Below are 13,806 nucleotides of genomic sequence, written 5' to 3' on the forward strand. Positions count from 1 at the left end.
ACATCTAAACCCCAGTACCTGCAGTAGCAAATCCTGTCCTTGCACTAGCCACATCTCTGTAATGGCCACAACATCGTAATTACACATGCCCCAAGTTCATCTCCCTTATTCCTAATACTTCTTGCATTGAAATAAACACATTTCAAACCCTCCTACTAACTACATCCATGCTTCCTCCACTGCCTGTCCTTCCTCACAAATTCACAATACATACCTCAACCTTTCCACCATCTGCTCTATTCTGTGCCCTCACATTCCAGAAAATTAATGCCCCCCCCACCAAAATAGTTTAAACCTGCCCCAACAGCACCAGCAAACCTGCCCTCCAGGATATTGGTCCCCCTCCGCTTCAAATCCAACCCATCCTTTTTGTGCAGGTCATACCTTCCCCAAAAGAGATCCCAATGATCAACAAATCTGCCCCAAACTCTTAAGTCATGGATTCATCTGCCATGACTTACTATTCCTGCCCTCACTGGCATGCAGGACAAGCAGCAATCCAGAGATTACCACCCTTGAGGTCCCACTTTTTAGCTTCCTTTCTAATATCCTCTACAGGACCCCATCCAGTTTCCTATCTACGTTATTGGTATTGTGGTGTGCTGTTAGACAGAATCAGACACACCCAAGGTAAAGACTGTACAACAGGCTTTAATCCACAAAGACTTTCACAGAGCCAGGCTGGCTGTGGCTGCAGCAACTCTGAGTGAGGCCTCAGGAGGCCGGCGCAGGCTCATATTCCGGAGGGTGATTGACACCTGACCGGATAGGGCTTAATCCATTCAGGCCGACTGATTGACAGCCGGCCAGGTGTTGTCCTGTCCCCTTACACTCCTGCAGGTACAGAGGATTCCCCCTGCAGTAGGCCGGTGGTGTACCACCACATTCACCCCCTCCTTTAAAATTGTCCCGGGGTGGGGGCAGTAACAAGGAATCGCACCCACTATGTACAAACAATATTTACAAGTTGAGACAATTCGGCGGCTGCTGGGTTCTCTGTGACCATTGTAGCACTGGCTCCTGGTCACTGGTCAGAGGGGAAGTCGGGGGACTGGTGGCAGCACTGGTGTGGTGCTGCGCGGAGGGATGGCCGGGGTTGACTTATGCAGGTCGTATTGGATGGGTAGGGGGGGGCGGGTTCGTCTCCTAAGGCTGAAGCGGGTATCTGGTGGTCCCATAGTTGCCTGGGGACGAGAATGTATGCTCAGTCAGCATCGTCCTGGGTTGGAGGGTGGCATGGTGTGGTGGGTACTCCTGCTGGTGCCAGGTCCCTGGTTGAGACGGTGTCCTCCCTCCCACTGCTGAACCTAACATAAGCGTAGTTATGGTTTGCATGAAGGAGGAAAACCTGTTCGACCAGGGCTTCGGCCTTGTGTGTCTGTACATGCTTACGCAGAAGCCCCGGTCCCGGGGACGTGAGTCATGCTGGGAATGACATTCCAGTCGCCAACCTCCTGGGGAATGAGAAGAGACGTTCGTGAGGGGTCTCGTTGGTAGCCGTGCACAGCAGTGACCGAATGGCATGGAGTGCCTTGGGCAGGGCATCCTGCCAGTACTCAACAGCCCACCCTTTTTACCTGAGAGCCAGGAAGACTGCCTTCCAGACCACCCCATTCTTGCATTCCACTTGCCTGTTGCCTCTCGGGTTATAACTTGTCGTTCGACTGGTCGCAATGCCCCTCGCCGTCAGGTACTGGCGCAGCTCGTCGCTCAAGAAACTAGACCCTCCGGTCGCTATGGATGAAGGCGGGGTAGCCAAACATGGTGAAAATCTGCCCCAAGACCCTGATGATGGTGGCCGTGGAGGTGTCTGGGCAAGGGATGGCGAAAAGAGAAGCTTGAGTACTCGTCCACTACCGTGAGGAAGTAGATGTTTCGGTTCGTAGAAGGCATGGGCCCTTTGAAGTCCATGCCAAGACGCTTGAAAGGCCGAGTAGCCTTTACAGCATGGGCTGGGGGGGGTGGGAAGAAGAAGCGAGGTTTACACTCCGCGCAGACCCGACAGGCCTCGGTCATGTCCCTGACGTCTCTGATGGTGTACGGCAGATTTTGGGACAACAAAATGGTACAACCAGGTGACGCCCGGATGGCAGAGGGACTCATGCAATGCCTGCAAACTGTCATCATGCATAGACGTGCAGGTGCGAGAGAGGGTATCGAGGGAGTCTTTAAACTTGCCGGGGCGGTACTGGATGTCATAGCTGTAGGTTGCCAGCTCGACTCTCCAGTGCAGGATCTTGTCATTCTTGATCTTGCTCTTGTGGGTAGTGTTAAACATTAACACCATGGCCTGATGGTCTGTGAGGACCGTGAATCTCCTGCCGGCCAGGTAGTGGCGCCAATGGCAGACCACTTCCACAATCGCCAGGGCCTCCACAATCATGGAGTGCCCTAGCTTGGAGCCTTGGAGGGTCCTGGAGAAGAAGGTGATGGGGCACCCCTCTTGGTTGATGGTAGGAGCGAGGGCCACCTCAGAGCCATCATTCTCCACCTGGAAGGGGGAAGTCCTCATCCACAGCCTGCATTATGGCATCCGTGATGTCTTGCCTGATGCGGGTGAAGGCTGCCTGTGCCTCAGGGTGGGAGGGGAAAAGTTGTGGCTTGGGCCAGTGGGCAGACCTTGTCCGAGAAGCGAGGGACCCACTGCGAGTAATAAGAGAACAGGCCCAGGCTCCTGTGGAGGCCCTTTAGCGTGGGGGGGGGGTGTGGGGGTAACTCCATTAATGGGCACATCCTTTCTGGATCTGGGCCGACAACTCCATGGGCCTCGATGTACCCCAGGATGGCGAGGCGGGTGGTGCTGAGCACACACTTCTCCTTGTTGTAAGGTTCAGCTCCGTGGCCATCTGGAGGAATTTTTCCAGGTTAGCGTCATGGTCCTGCTGGTCACAGCCGCAGATAGTGACGGTATCCAGATATGGGAACATCACCTTCAGCTTGTGCCGGTTTACCATGCGATCCATCTCCTGCTGGAAGACGGAGACCCCGTTCGTGACCACAAAATGAACCCAGTGGAACTGATACAGGCGCCTGTCCACCTCAAAGGCGGTGTAGGGCTCGTCCTTCAGTTGGAAAGGGATTTGGTGATACGCCGACTTCAGGTCAATCGTGGAGAAAACCTGGTAGCGGGCTATCTCATTGACCATGTCGGCAATCCTCGGCAGGGGGTAGGCATCCACCTGGATGTACCGATTAATGGTCTGGCTGTAATCCACGAGCATCCTCAGCTTACTTCCCCCTTTGACCACCAGGACTTGGAGTCTCCAAGGGCTGTTACTGGGCTCTATAATGCCTTCCGCCAGGAGTCACCACAGCTCCGCCTTGATGAAGTCCATGTCTGCGATGCAATAGCACCTACTTCTGGCAGCGATCGGCTTGCAGCCTAGCACAAGATGTGGGAAGAGCACCAGTGGGGTGATGCACAGTGTGGAGAGGCCACAGGTTGGCCGGGTCTGGTAGGTTGGCGTGCTGTGCAATGTGAGTGGAGGTTGGGGCCCCCCGAAGGCAAGGGTGACACTCTGCAGGTGGCACTGTAAATCCAGGCCCAGGAGGAGTGATGTGCAAAGTTTAGGCATGACCAGGAGCCTGAATCCTGTGCAAGTCTCCCCTCCCACCGTTATATCAACTGAGCAGCCCCCAAGGGTACCAACAGTCTTATCCTTGGTGGCGAGGGCAATCGAGCAGGTGGTGGAGTGAACCTTTAACCTTAGGGAGTGGGCCATGCTCAGGTGAATGAAGCTCTCAGTGCTGCCACTGTTGAACAGACATTTTGTTACCTGCCTGTTGACTCGCACATCCATCATCGAGCACCCGAGGACGTGGGGGGATGTCCCTGGTCAGCGTGGTGGCGGCCAGGACTGTCTTGGAGTCATCGCTATCCAGAGGGATGGGGAGCGTCGATAGGGTGGCCTGGTCATCACCCATATTGACCACGTTGCCGTCGGTCACTGGGTGCGACGTGTAGCAGCTGATGGCACCTGGAGGTGTGGTGAACGTCACTAGGGCAGCCTGGTCATCTCCAGTGTTGACCACATCGTTCTCAACGTCGTCGGGGGCCCTCCATGTCGGGCACTGCCTGACCCAAGATAGCGGCAGCACGTGTGGGGCTGCTGTGTGGCTGGTCTCCTTCCCCAGCCGTGTCCGCTGCACCGGGGAAAGTGACATCATCAGGGCTGGCAGCAGTGATGTCGTTACATCAGTCAGAAGTGACGTCACGCCGTGAGCTAGAAGTGGCTTCGCTCTAGTTCTCAGCGAGCAGCACCAGCAAAAGCGGGGACTGGTGCAGATGTTCAGGGCACACTCTGTGACGGTCGCTGGTAGGGCCAGATGTTGCCCGGTTGAAGTCGGGGAAGGCGGAAGTCGTCGCAGGGACAATGGCGCCATCCAGCACATGGGGGGGGTCCGTGGGGGAGGTCATAGAGAGCTGCTGAGCTGCCGGCAGGTTTAGAGAGGCACACTTTTGCAAAGTGGCTTTTCTTTCCGCTTTGGGAACAATACTGGTTCCTAGCTGGGCAGTTTTGGTGCGATCATCGATCTGACCCACACCAGGACCCACAGTACATATAGGGGCGCCGGGCACCTGCCGCAGCGACGTTCTCCTCCCCAGCTCAGCCTGGCTGCGCTGCAGCTGCAGTCTGAGAAGGCATGATGGAGCCTGGAATCAAAGCCTTCGACGACCAGGGCTGCTACTTCCAGGGTTTGGACTACTTCCACAGTCCTGGTTAGGGCATAGATGTTGTATTCCAGCAGCTTCTGCCGGATGGCCCTCGAGCATGGCCCTCGGACGAAGGCATCCCGAATCAGCCTCCCGACCTCCTCTGTATCTACCCCGGGTTCAGCCAGATACGGTCAGGCCAACTCTCGCAAGTGTCCCAGGTAAGACTCAGCCGTCTCCCTGGATTGCTAGGCTCGGGTGTTGAGGAGGTACCTTGCACAAACCGCATTTATGGGGGGCTTGTACAAGTTTTCGAGAGTGTCCATTGCACTCTTGTACGTGGAGCAGCCTTTGGTTACCTGGAAGGTGTGGGGACCCAGCTTTGACCCGAGTAGGACCAACCTCTTCCGATCGGATTCCAGGATGTCGCCCTCATGTGCCTCGATGATTGCCTCGACCTTGTGCTGCCAGATCTCAAAGAGTGTCTGGGCTTTTGGGAGGCGTGAATCGACCTCAACGCTCCCTACGCACAGGAGTTTTTCCATAGCCGCCGTGGGAATATTTTGTGGATTAAATTATGGTGCATTGTTAGCCAGAATCAGATACACACAAAGATAAAGACTGTACAACAAGCTTTAATCCACAAAGACTTCCACAGAGCTAGGCTGGCTGTGGCTGCAGTAACTGAGTGAGGCCTTGGGAGGCCGGCGCAGGCTTATATCCCACAGGGTGATTGACACCCGACCGGGTGGGGCTTAATCCATTCAGGCTGACTGACTGACAGCCGACCAGGTGTTTCCTGTCCCTTTACAGAGGTTGCCCCCTGCAGTAGGCCGGTGGTGTACCACCACAGGTACTAACATGAATCATGACTTCTGGCTGGTCGTACTGCTGCAAGAGAATGCTGCTGGCTCGATCTGAGACATCCGTGAGCTAAGCTCCTGGGAGGCAGCATGCTATGTGCGAGTTTCAATCTTGTTCTATCGATTGAATCCCATATCACGATAGTTCTTCTCTTCCTTCCCTCTTAAGTCTCTGTGCCAGAGACCTGTCCATTACAACTTGTCCATGATAGATTGTCTACTGACTGCCTATTCCCCTTCAACTCCAGTTACCTGCCTCCTGCTTATGACTGTCTCCTAATAGCTTCCATCTATCACCTCTTCTGCCTCCGAATGATCCGGTGTTCACCAACTACAGCTGCAGTTTCCTAACGTGGTACGCATCTCTTGCAGGTATAGTCATCAGGGACACGTGTTGCCCCAGATTTCCCACATTCTGCAACTGGAGCATAACACTGCCCTCACTGCCACCTCCACTACCTACCCCAGGTTACTTTGAAAAGACCTGACTTTACCTGTCCCATCACTCTCAGCCTCTGCTCGCCAAAATCTCTGGGGCCAAAGTCTTTAAGTTATCATTCTGGCCTCTCCCTTCCTTCCAGCAGCAAGTTACCCTCAGAGGCTACTATTGGGCCTTCTACCTCCAGCAGGGATGCCTGTGAAAATCATCCTATCCCTTTTAAGGAGTATTTTCATGATGTTGGGGTATGGCTTGGAGACAGATACAAGTTTTCTTGTGGTAATATGAACTTTTTCCACAAGTAACCAAAAAAAAATTCCAATGAAAGGGAGAAGATGGGGACCATAGGTTTGGAGAGAAAGATGAGGGTGTGTTGAACTTTCACTTTTCTAATCATTTGATGGGATAGAAAATCCATCGAAAGGAACTAAAAGACTTTCTTCAGCTGAATTCTGAGAGCGGATTTCGTGCTGCACCTTGCTGTGTCTAATAATTAGTCCACGCAATTTTTGAGCCAGTAATATGTGCTATATACACTCATGATCTCAAGAAATTTCAATCTTGTTACCCAATACCCGTCATAAGGTGCTAAATGCACTCTGCATGCTATATGCACAAACTGTTCTTTCCTCTTTCTCAGAGGACTCTCAAAACAATATCAAGTTACTCAGCAATAAAATTAGCAAAAGGTGTCATTGGAGAAAGAAAACAAATGCTGTCGTGACATCAAAATCTAGCAGAGTAAAACAGAAACAATCTAGAACTGCCAAGAAGATGGCTTGATTTAATTTCAGTCCAGAATTAACCTCCAGTGGTCTGTTCTTTGTACATAAACCACTGACACTCAGAGATAACGTTACAGCTTGGAATAAATTCCAGGCATCTCTGTGTCACATGTCAAACTAAACCCCTCAATTTGATTATACGACCTATAAATATGTGTTGGCTATCCTTTATCTCAAAGACGTTCTAAACCTTGATGAGATTCCAACTTGTAACTCACTCCCAGATATTCATCTCCCATTTCTTTTGCATCTTTCACACATCAAAACTTCTCATCGTGTCTCCAAGGAATGATATTAAAAACAAAATTTGATGCTGGCTCACAAAAGGATAAGTTAGGGTAAGTATAAAAATATTGGTCCAAAAGATGCAGGTTTTAAGGTACATCAAAAGACGTGGAAGTGGAGAGGTGTAAGAAGGCATTCCGGCCTCAGACCTCAGCAGCTGAAAGGCACAGTTATCATTCATGGTTGGAAATGGAGGAGCAGAATAGTTATAGTGGTAGGGAGGGGAATAGCTAAGGATGAGTCTGAGAACAATTTGCTGATCTGCAAGCAGAAGGATAGGGAGCATTAGGAGGGTAAATACATAAAAATGATCAATGGGAGTTGAAGTGAGGTAGGAAACACTTAAAGATAGGTGGCACAGTGCTGCAGCTAGTGGAACCGCTGATCGCAGCTCCAGCAACTCATGTTAAATCCGACCTCAGGTGCTGTCTGTGAGGAGCTTGTGTGTTCTCCCTATGCTGTGGGTTTCTCTCTCACACCCCAATTTCCTCCTTTACTCCGAAGCCATGAAGGTTTGAAGGATAATTGACCACTGTAAACTACCTCTGGTTAGAGTGGTTAATGGGAATGTAGGGAGAGTAGATTTCTTGACAATTTAAATTCTAGGAATACAATAGCACAATGAGTTAATGTAGATTTAATGGTCCAAAACATCTCCTTCTATGTTGTAAAGAAATATAGAAATTATTTATATGCAAAGCAATTGGTCCTGGAGCTCATGATCTCTCAAGGTGTAATTACTAATTATTTAATAATTTTTTGGACCACTATTAGGATGAACCCATACCTTGCTGTGAAATCTCTCGATTCGCTTTCTGCAGTGTTCACACTCCTGAATGAGTTTGTCGGGCAAGAGCTGGTCTCTCAGATATTCCACGGACAGCAGTGGGAGATGAACAAGCTCAAAGAGCTTGGGAAGGAAACATCTCCGCTCTGCTTCATTGTACCGAATCCACCGGAGAAGAGCTTGGATTAAGCTTTGCTCCTCTTGGACTTGCAGAAGCTCAGCCCCCAGGTAGGCCAGAAGCCTTTCACTGCCCAGCAGCAGAAACTCCTCACTCTGGGACACTGCCTCAAAGTTCTCCAAGAGGAAGGAACGCGCCTTAGCGATGACCTCCGGACATCCATAGATTTCTCCAAACTCATAGATGCCCAGGCAGTTGGTGGGGTCGATCTGTTGCTGGAGATAACGGCTGCACACCTTCTGCACTGTGCTGAACTGCAGCAGGTTGGCAGCCTGGGTCAGGGACTCCACGTTCTGCTGGTTTATGGTCAGTTTCCCAGTGTAGGCAAAGTCTATAAGGTTTTCCATCACAGAAGGATCCACTTCCTTGAGCTCCACCCGGGCTGAAATGCTCTCCACAAAGTCCCCTGTGAACATGGCATGGAAGTATACGCTGCAGAGCGCCAGCACACTCCGGTGACAAGGGAACTCATGGTCGCGCACCAAGAGGGTAACATCTGAGAGTTTGGGGTTGGACCTCAGGCTTCTCAACCCTTCCAGGAGGCTCTGAGGGTGGGAGGGCAGGCAGAAGTCAAAGTCATCGACATTTCGAACCATCGTGGGACTTTGCATAAAGTTAGATGCTTCTAGAGATAGGTGGCAGGCATCATCTGCAAAAATCAGACAAAGGCAGAGGAGTGAACATCACCTTGCAACTTTTGGGGCTGCTTATCAAGCCGCTTTTGGGTTCAGGAGCCCTCTCTGGTTGGCCAAGGCAGCTGACTTCAGCCTCACAGGCCACCTCTGAGATTGAATTCAGGAACGATCCATCAGTGGGCTGACAGAACTGTGGCAATGAGGAAGGTCTAAACTGGCAATTTCCCAGTTAGGCACAGAAGATCCAATGGGACCATGTCAAAGCAAAACTGGGGTGAAACATGGGGCAACTTGTAGCATGGAGAGGCTTGTAACTCTGAGGGATCTCTGATACAGAGCACCCTGTTTAGCACAGAGCAGCCTCTAACATTTGGCTGCCTGTCACTCAGTGAAGTGTGACACGGAGAGGCCTCGGATTCGGGGAGATCATTGACACAGAGCAGTCCACAACACGAAACAACCTGTGAAATACAGAGCAACTTTCAAATTGCAGAGGCATGTGGCACAAAACAAATTAGAAAACAGTTAATGGAAAGCGAATCTTGAAAGTCAGGGGTGGGGTCTGGGGGGGCATCACACCACAGTCTGGGGTGAGTGACTTCTTGAAGGCCCTGCTCGATAAATGGGCAGCTCTCTGAGGTGTCTCTCCTATCACAAGATCAGGCACAGGATTCCCATGGCACACTCCACACACATAGTCAAACTCACCCCAACTCTTCTAGTGGCTGTGTAGATGTTTTAAAATGCTTTTTGGCAGTTTCTCCACCAACCGCAGGCTTCACTTAAACAACACAGAGGACTTGTACAGGACAGGAGCTGGACTATCAAAGCTGTGCGGGCGTCGTATCTTCATTTGCTCAGTCATGATCCTGCTGTTATATTTATCCTCTCTGGGGACACGACACTGTTTGGTGTATCAGGCTTCCTGTCCAACCACCTGTTCTTAAAGCAACACTACAGTGAAAGAATTTCTACCAGCAACATCTCCCAGCCATTCAGTTCAATTAATATTGTGGTTGATAGATCCATAAATAGCCACTGGTTGGACAACTGCTCCGCATGCAAGGTCTGGCATTGGTATTATTGAATGATAAGGGCATCACAGACAATCCGTGCCGATTCTCGGGCTGTTCTCAATAAAGTCAGGCTCACTGAGGGATACAAATGAGAAACAGGCCCTTTAGCCTATCGACGTGTTGACCATCACTCACCCATTTATATTCATCCCACATGAATCCTATTTTTTTCTTCTCCCTACATTCTCAACAGTCCCCAGATCCCACCACCCACTTACACACCAGGGTCAATTTACAGTGGCCATTTAATCTGCATGGGGTGTAGGCTGGGAGGAGGACTTAGAGGGTTGGTGCAGGGTAGGAGGGGATGGGGTGGGGGTGGTGGGAAAGTGAACCTGAAGATACAAGAACTGAAACAGGATTTCAACTGCAATCACAAAGCCAACAGCTGTACTTTGTGAGGTGTCTGAGGAGATTTGGCATGTCACCAAAGACTCTCGTAAACCTCTACAAGTGTACTGTGGAGATCATTCTGGCTGGTTGCATCACTGTCTGGTATGGAGGCACCAACTCTCAGAACAAGAATAAACTCCAGAGGGTTGTTAACTCGGCCTGCCACATCACAGGCACCAGACCACTCCATCGAAGACATCTATATGAGGCAGTGTCTTACAAAAGCAGCCTCTATCCTCAAAGATCCCCACCACCCACCCCATGCCCTCTTCACTCTGCTACCATCAGGAAAAAGGTACAGGAGCCGAAAGACAAGCACTCAACAGCACAAGGACAGCTTCTTCCCTGCTGCCATCAGATTCCTGAATTATCAATGAACCAAAGACACTGCCTTACTTTTTGTGCACTTAAAAAAAAAATATATAGAGTAATGCTGTAAGATGTTTACACGATGATACTGCCACAAAATACCAAATTTCCCAACTTGTTCATGACAAATTCTGATTCTGAATTGGGGACCAGTGAATTTTTGGCAATGCTGTAATAAGAAATAAGTGGTTCAAATTTCAGCTAAAAATGCCACAATCCCGGTGATGACACATTCCTTATTTACAGCCAGCCTTACAAGTGTCATACTTGCCAGCTCATCACCTCCTCATCACCAATTGGACCGAGAGATTGCACATCCAAAAGCAGATACACTGCCATCGCTGCTCTGTCCTCTGTTCATTCAGGCTCAGAATTGGGGCTAAAATTAGATTCATTGCCCTCAGGGACTCCAACACTGAAGCACGCTGGTTTGGACAGTACTGGGCTCAACTGTGATGGCTCTATGACAGAATAGACTGGCAGTTCACCCTGTCAAAAGGCTGACCAGGATTCCCATGACACTTACTTCACACACATGCACATGGTTGATCTGGCAGAGAGCAAGGGGTGACAACTGTCAGTGATAGAAAGCAAAGGTATTGTCTTGCAGAAATAAACAAGCTTTCATTGAGGTGATCATCTGAAAGAATAAACGGAAGAAAGACTGAACGTCATTGCTGGGAAGCTCAGCAACAATCACTGGGAAACACAGAACTGCAGAAACTGGAAATATTGAGCAAACAGAGAAGCTGGAGGAACTCAGCAGGTCAGGAGAGATAAAGATGCTTCATCAAGGCTCGATCTTTGAGAAACTGGGAGATCCTGGCATTTCTCCTCCCACCCTCCCCACTGGTACCCCAAATTAATGCATCCACACACTCATTAAATTTGCCACAGTATAAAAGGAGAAATCCCTATCACCAGGAGATTTCCAGTAAGGGTGTCAGACTCACTGACACAGGAGTTAACAGGAACTCCGAGTGACAGCCATCAAGACAAAATAGAACATATGCCCACTTTTTAATGGGTCTGTCAGAAATATTCAAATGAGCTGCTTCTTTAAAATCTCCTTTGTGAGATACTGACACAGACCAGGAAAGGCTCAGATCCCACTGTGCTAGATTAGTTGATTGAAACCAAGCTGCTAATATCAACATTATAAATGGCCCAGCCTTCCCTAGGCTATGATTTATCAAAAAGATGCCCAATTAATTTTGCCTTTAATATTCAAAAGCAGCATAGGGAATGTTATCCGAGATGGAGGATGTAGCCTCCCATGGCATCTGTATAAATTTAGATATACAGCACAGTAACAGATCATTCTGCCACGAGTCTGTGCCCCATCCCCAAATACACCAATTAACCTACAATCCTGGTACATTTTTGGTGGAAACCAGAGCATCCAGAAGAAACCCTCTCAGACATGAGAACACTTACAGTAACAGGTTATGCATTGGTTGTGAACCCGGGTCACTGGCATCGTAACACCACGGTACTAACAGCTGCACTGTGACGCCCCAATATCGGCCTGCATTGTTTTATTATCACAGGAGTCTACAGATGCTGTAAGCTAAGCTTGATAAAAGTTCTCAATAAAGAATTTCAGCTCAAAATGTTGACCATTTTTTTCCCCCTGCTGATGTTCCTTGACCTGCTAAGTTCCTTTAGCAGAATGAGTTTAGCAGCAGAATATTTCATGGGCCCTTATCATGGATGGAAGGTAATTTACACTCTCACCTTTGGAGCTGCTCAATATAACAAGTCCACACACTTCATTCCAAGTGGAAGCAAACTGGAACTGACTAAATCATTTGGAAAGGATGCACCAACTGTCTGAACTGTACTAGTGTCTTAACTTTCCCCATGCTTCTATAAAGAGTGAGAATACTTGTATTTCCTTTCACCTTGCATCTCATTGTCTGCTGCCGAATACACAGTTCTGATTTCTTCTGTCACATGCACTTTATAGATGCAAAAAGGTGCAAACTGATTCTACGTGACCTTGCAATTCATTTTTATTGTAGTTATGTAGCAGCCCATGCACGGAGACGTGGACCGGCCCATAAAATGGCCGACGAACGTGGTGATCGTGCGGACCTGGAGGTGACACCAGCTGTCGCCCCAGGTGACCTTCTGCATGGTGGGAAGATGGGGAACTACGGCAGGAATGCCAGCCAATCCCAGGCTGGCGCTCAGATGACGCAGGGCCCTGATGTCAGCACCAGGGGCCCATATAAACATGACGGCCAGTACAATAAACCAGTCTCGACTTCAAGGCTTTGGTGTGCGTGTCGTCTTCTCCACACTCGCATAGCGTGAATGCTAAAATTAGCCCCTCTCCTTACGAATCTTAATTCACAAATGGTGACAAAGAAACAAAAAATTTATTATCGATACATTAGAAAATTAACATTCCAAATTCAAACAATGGATTTGTATTTAAAATTAATTGTGATCATAGAATAACTCTATCACAGATGTTTTACTTTTACTGGACCAACACACCTGGAGGGGGTAGATTGTTTTATGTGAAAAGACTGAAAAGGCTAAGCTTGTATCAGCTAGAATTTGAAGAAGTGAGAGAGGACTTTCCTGAAACAACATTCTGGGGACTTTGACAGGATCGATGTGGAGAGGATGATTTTAAAAAAATCTGCATATGTAGGAAGTCTTAAATATAAATTTAAAAAATACTCAGGCTATAACCATGCTACAGGTGCCCTGAAATAGCAGGAAATCTATTAGTACCAAATACACGTGCGCATGTGTGTTATATTTCACTAAGTGGCTGATTCTGAGTTGGTGTATGACAGTGTCAGTGATATCAGGTACTACCCCCACCCCCCCCCCACCCCACTCTGTTCCTCACTGGAATCTGCCTTAAGCCAGATGAGGGGTGAGGTGCTAGGGATTGACTGGATGAACCTCACAGAGACAAATAGCATAGAAATAAGCCATCATCCCACTGTACCCAAGGCAACCATCAAACACCGATCTTCATGAATCAAATCCTATTTTTCCTTTTGTGTTCCCATTAACTGTGTCAGTGGTAAGAAAAAAATATTGAGGGCAAGGATTAATCTACACTTGGAAAGATAGGGTTAGGGTCATGGATAGTCAACGTGGATTTGATGTGAAGGATCATGTTTGACTAAGTTAATTGAGTTTGTTGAAGGGTTAACAAAGTATGCAAAAGTCAGTGTGGTTGATGTGGTGCGTACAACCTTAGCAAAGTCTTAGACAAGGTCCCACATGGAAGGCTGGTCCAAAAGATTAGAACCCATGCGATTCAAAGCTATTTTGGATCTAATTTTGCCAAATTAATTGTGTTTTTCTCGTCAC

General features: G+C 48.9%; 1 protein-coding gene across 2 annotated transcripts in view; it reads right to left on the reverse strand.

Moving 5' to 3' along the window:
- klhl30 (kelch-like family member 30) overlaps positions 1-12,808 on the reverse strand; it is a 54,104-nt gene extending 41,296 nt beyond the window's left edge. Inside the window, exons 1-4 of one of the 2 annotated variants that reach the window (XM_069896537.1) lie at positions 12,202-12,808; positions 10,991-11,104; positions 9,335-9,777; positions 7,814-8,640 (exon numbers count right to left, since the gene is read on the reverse strand). In XM_069896537.1, the coding sequence (XP_069752638.1) occupies positions 7,814-8,602 (789 nt within the window). In that variant the 5' untranslated portion in view covers positions 8,603-8,640; positions 9,335-9,777; positions 10,991-11,104; positions 12,202-12,808. The remainder of the gene's footprint in view (positions 1-7,813; positions 8,641-9,334; positions 9,778-10,990; positions 11,105-12,201) is intronic. The other variant, XM_069896538.1, reaches the window with a different exon arrangement.
- Between the last annotated feature and the right edge of the window lie 998 nt (positions 12,809-13,806).

Source organism: Narcine bancroftii, chromosome 9 (assembly GCF_036971445.1).
Source record: "Narcine bancroftii isolate sNarBan1 chromosome 9, sNarBan1.hap1, whole genome shotgun sequence".
Taxonomy (NCBI): Eukaryota; Metazoa; Chordata; class Chondrichthyes; order Torpediniformes; family Narcinidae; genus Narcine; species Narcine bancroftii.